The sequence below is a fragment of the Octopus bimaculoides genome, chromosome 5 (genome assembly GCF_001194135.2).
Source record: "Octopus bimaculoides isolate UCB-OBI-ISO-001 chromosome 5, ASM119413v2, whole genome shotgun sequence".
In the NCBI taxonomy this organism is placed as follows: domain Eukaryota; kingdom Metazoa; phylum Mollusca; class Cephalopoda; order Octopoda; family Octopodidae; genus Octopus; species Octopus bimaculoides.
Window position 1 is genome coordinate 95,589,288 of NC_068985.1, and position 4,924 is coordinate 95,594,211.

The 4,924-nt window shown below is 42.0% G+C and overlaps 1 protein-coding gene across 1 annotated transcript in view; it reads right to left on the reverse strand.

The window, feature by feature from the left end:
* Positions 1–4,924, reverse strand: part of LOC106876470 (ras guanyl-releasing protein 3-like) — a 58,498-nt gene that overhangs the window by 14,308 nt on the left and 39,266 nt on the right. Inside the window, 2 exon segments of the mRNA XM_014925034.2 lie at positions 936–1,034; positions 1,733–1,769. Coding sequence (XP_014780520.1) covers positions 936–1,034; positions 1,733–1,769 — 136 coding nt within the window.

Sequence of the window (4,924 nt, forward strand, 5' to 3'; positions counted from 1 at the left end):
TATATATATATATATATATATATTCCATTTATTTTCTTCCTTACTCTTCAATTTAAAATTCGATTTCCATTCCCACCAAAATTTAGTTAGAAATGATTATCTCCCTTACAATAACTGGTCACCAGGTGACACTACATGTTTGAAATATTAAAAGATAATATAAATACTGATTTCTAACTTTTTTATAATGGAAAATGCTAATTTCTGACAGGAAATAGATGTATGCTGGAATAAACTGAAGTGATAGGAATAATGGTCTGATTTATGGCTGACAGAGTGACAACTTCGGGCATGTTTCAGTCTTATGAAACCTCATCAGTAAATTACAGACAATGTTGACTGGATGAATGAAGAGAAAGCAAAATGTGTGCTATGATTAGCAGTGTGGTCACTCACAGGCAACAGACATGAGGTCCATATCTTGTTAGTGAGCCTGTTACTCTCTTCTGATTAAAATTATCACTCATAACGTTTAACATCATTTATACTACTAAGAGTGTAGCCATTAATTCATAATGTTACTTAGCATCATTTCAATGAGAATTATAAGAAATTCATAACACACACACACACACACAGACACACACACACACAGATGAAGGCAGATGGCTTAGTGGTTAGGGTGTTGATTCCCAGACCAGGCATTGCATTGTGTTTTTGAGTAAAACACTTCATTTTACATTACGCTGCAATCACTACATCACCTGACATGTTGTACACCTGTACAGGTAATGTCAATTTGATGGAGGAAGCAAGCTTATGTGAACACAAACATTTGATCACTATAAACAAACCATCTGCGTGGCTGTTCAGCAAAAAAATTGCAGAACCCTCATACGTTGTCTAACAACAAGAGAGTCCATGATACAGACAGAGAAAGCAGGAGAGAGTATGAGGAGTTGGAATGAAGAGATAATTTTCATAAATAGACTCACCATTAAAAACAGAATCATGCCTGCGCGGACTGTTTAACTTTGGTCGACATTCCATAACAACCATATCTTTACAGTGCTTGTGTACATTGATGGTACAATCTGAAGGAAGAGATCATTGGAGAAAATGTAGAACATTATTATAGCAATTACTATCATTAATATTATTATTGAGTGAGAGAGCAGTGCATGCCATCAAAGTGACACTGAGGTACAATTATACGATTCTTATTTCTTTAGTGCCCACAGGGGGCTAAACATAGAGGGAACAAACAAGGACAGACAAAGGAGTTAAGTCGATTACATTGACCCCAGTGCATAACTGGTACTTAATTTATCGACCCCTGGAAGGATGAAAGGCAAAGTCGACCTTGGTGGAATTTGAACTCAGAACATAACGGCAGACAAAATACCGCTAACCATTTCGTCCAGCGTGCTAACGTTTCTGCCACCTCACCGCCTTCAGCTTTCAGTTTCTGTCCGCCAAATCCAATCTTTGTTACATACATATGCACACAGACACATAATTTTTTGTTTCTTTCTTGCCCACAGGGGGCTAAACAAGGACAGACAAAGAGATTAAGTCAAATACATAAACCCCAGTGTGTAACTGGTACTTAATTTATCGACCCTGAAAGGATGAAAGGCAAAGTCGACTTTGGCAGAATTTGAACTCAGAACGTTAACGACAGATAAAATACAGCTAAGCATTTCGCACAGCATGCTAACATTTCTGCCAACTCACCACCTTTACACACAGACACATAATACAAACTAAATGATAATACAAATATATCTACCTTTACATTTCCATCCTTGCTTAATGAGGCCCCAAAGCTAGAAAGAGAAATAATATAGATTATATTAGACATGTTATATTAAAATCATCATCATCACCATCATCATCATCATCGTTTAATGTCCACTTTTCATGCTGACATGAGTTGGACGGTTTGACTGAGGACTGGCAAGCCTGGAGGCTGCACCGGGCTCCAATCTGATCTGGCAAGGTTTCTACAGCTGGATGCCCTTCCTAACACCAACCACTCAATAAGTGTAGTGGATGCTTTTTACGTGCCACCGGCATGAGGGCCAGTCACACGGTACTGGCAACGACCACACTCGAATGGTGCTTTTTACGCATGATTAATTCAATATGAATAAATAAGCAATATACTTGATAGAGTAATTTGAATGTTAAAGGGTTAAATATGGAAGTAACTAAAACTAAATTGTATTTGATAGCATAAAAGACACATGGGCATATTAGATGCATGCCAAATTAAGCAGTGCATATTCAGGTAAAAGTTTTCCGTGCATTGAAGCATGTAATATTTAGAGCAATCTAACATCATCATCATCACCCAGTGTTTTAAATCCGGGTTTTGTAACCTGTTAATGGGGGTGGTCAGATCTACTTCAATGCCATAGCAACCGAGGTAGGCAGGTGCAGCCCACCCCAACCTTTGGGCTGGCTGATGCCCATTCTCCTTTGCTATCATGAGGCTGTTTTGGAGCTGGATTTTCTACAGGGAGCATGCACTTTCTTATCCCCAACCTCAGTTTCTAGACATGAGTGGTCCTGAGACCAAGGCCTCTACCACGATCTTTAAGAAATGTGGTGGAAAACTAGCTCAGGAAGGTGGGGACACTACTCCCTGAGATCCCTTTCAAAGCCACATGGTTGTAAAGCGAGCTTCCTAACAATACAGCCATACCTCTGCCTATAGACAGCCAGTACCTGATCCTAAAGATTCTTCTGGTTTACTCTGTGTGTGTGTGTGTGTGTGTGTGTGTGTGTCCGTCTTTGTGCATGTGTGTGTGTGTGTATATCCATGTCCATGTATGTGTTTGTGTGTGTGTGTGTGAGTGCATGTGTGTATGTCCATGTTTGTGCATGTGTGTGTGTCCATGTCCATGTATGAGCGTGTGTGTGCGTGTCCATGTTTGTGCATGTGTGTGTGTATGTCCATGTCTATGTAAAGTGCATGTGTGGGTATGTGTGTGTGTGTGCGAGTGTATGTGTGTATCCATGTTTGTGCATGTGTGTGTCCATGTCCATGTATGTGCGTGTGTGTCTGCATGTGTGTGTGTGCATGTGCACATGTGTGTCTATGTATATGCATGTGTGTATGTGTACCTGTGTGTGTAATCATGTGCATATGTGTGTATGTGTGACTATGTCCATGCATGTGCATGAGTGTGTATGTGTGTGTGTATGTGTGTGTGTGTGTACATGTGTACATGCATGTGAATGTGTATGTGTGTGTCCATGTTTATGCATGTGTGAGTGGATGTGCCCATGTTTGTGCATGTGTGTGCATTCATTTATCTGCATGTGTGTGTGTGTTTCCATGTTTGTGTGCGTGTGCGTGTGTGTGTGTGTGATGTCTGTGTGTGAGAGATAATGAGAGACTGTGAGATCTAACATTTGTCATATGACACATAAAACTAATGATGTCTTAACAAAGTGTAATTGAGATAATTCTGTTTGCATAACGGTTTTAAACTGGTCTTGTCAGCTTACACCACATTTATATCACAACCACTACCACAACCACCACTACTGCCACTACCACCACCTTCCACCACCGTCCACCACCACCGCCTTCCACCATCACTACTAAAACCACCACCACCACTCACCACCACCATCTGACACCACCACCATCCAACACCACCATCCAACACCACCACCACCATGGTTACTACAACCACCTCTATCAGCTACTACCACCACCTACCACCACCACTACCACCACTACCACCACTACCACCACCACCACCATCAACACCACCACCACCGCCATTGTTACTACAACCACCTCTGTCGTCTACTACCACCAGCTTCACCACCACAAATTTCCCTCTACTACCACCTTCACTATCTGTCCACTAACATCACAGCAAATACTATTGCAACTACCCTTACTATCATGACCATCACCTAACACTGACATCACTGGTACTATACACTGAACAGCAGGGCAACTTTACCTTCACTACTACCACCTATACTCACCACTATCATCATCCATCACTAACAACCAACACCAACACCACAACTGCTACTACCACCACTACTACTACTACTACCACCACCACTACTACCACCACCACCACTATCACCACTTCCACTACTAACATGACCATCACAACTAGCACCACCATTACTACAACTACCAATGCCACAACCATCACCACTACCACCACCACTACCACCACCACCTCTACTATCACTACAACAACCACCACCACGACCACCACTTCCATTACCAACATGACCATCACAACCAGCACCACCATCATCATCACTACAACTACCAACATCTCCACTACCACCACCACCACCTCCTCTACCATCACTACCACCAACACTGCGACCACCAGTGCTACCCACTACAATCACAATCATCATCGTCATCATCGCACACCACTCCTACCATTCTTCACCTTTGTTTGCTGACAGCAACACCATCCAAACCACAGCAGCCATTTCCAGAATATGTTAGCATGACATTTGTTTTAAGGTTTGTGTTTCTTGTTTATTAATTCTATTCAAAAAGTTTTAATATCTCTGGACGTTATTTGCTTGCCAACTTTGAAATAATACAGGTCAGCATCACTTTGCTATCATACATCACCACCACCACCGCCAGCATCATCATCATTTAACATTCGTTTTCTATGCTGGCATGAGTTGGATGGTTTGGCAGGAGCTGGCCAGCAGGAGAGCTGCACCAGGCTCCAGTCATCCGTTTTGGCATGGTTTCTATGGCTGGATGCCCTTCCTAATATACATACATATATACATATACATATATATACAGCGGGCTTCTTTCAGTTTCCGTCTACCAAATCCACTCACAAGGCTTTGGTCAGCCTGAGGCTCTAGCAGAAGACACTTGCCCAAAGTGCCACACAGTGGGACTGAACCCAGAACTATGTGGTTGGTAAGCAAGCTACTTACCACACACCCACTCCTGCACCTA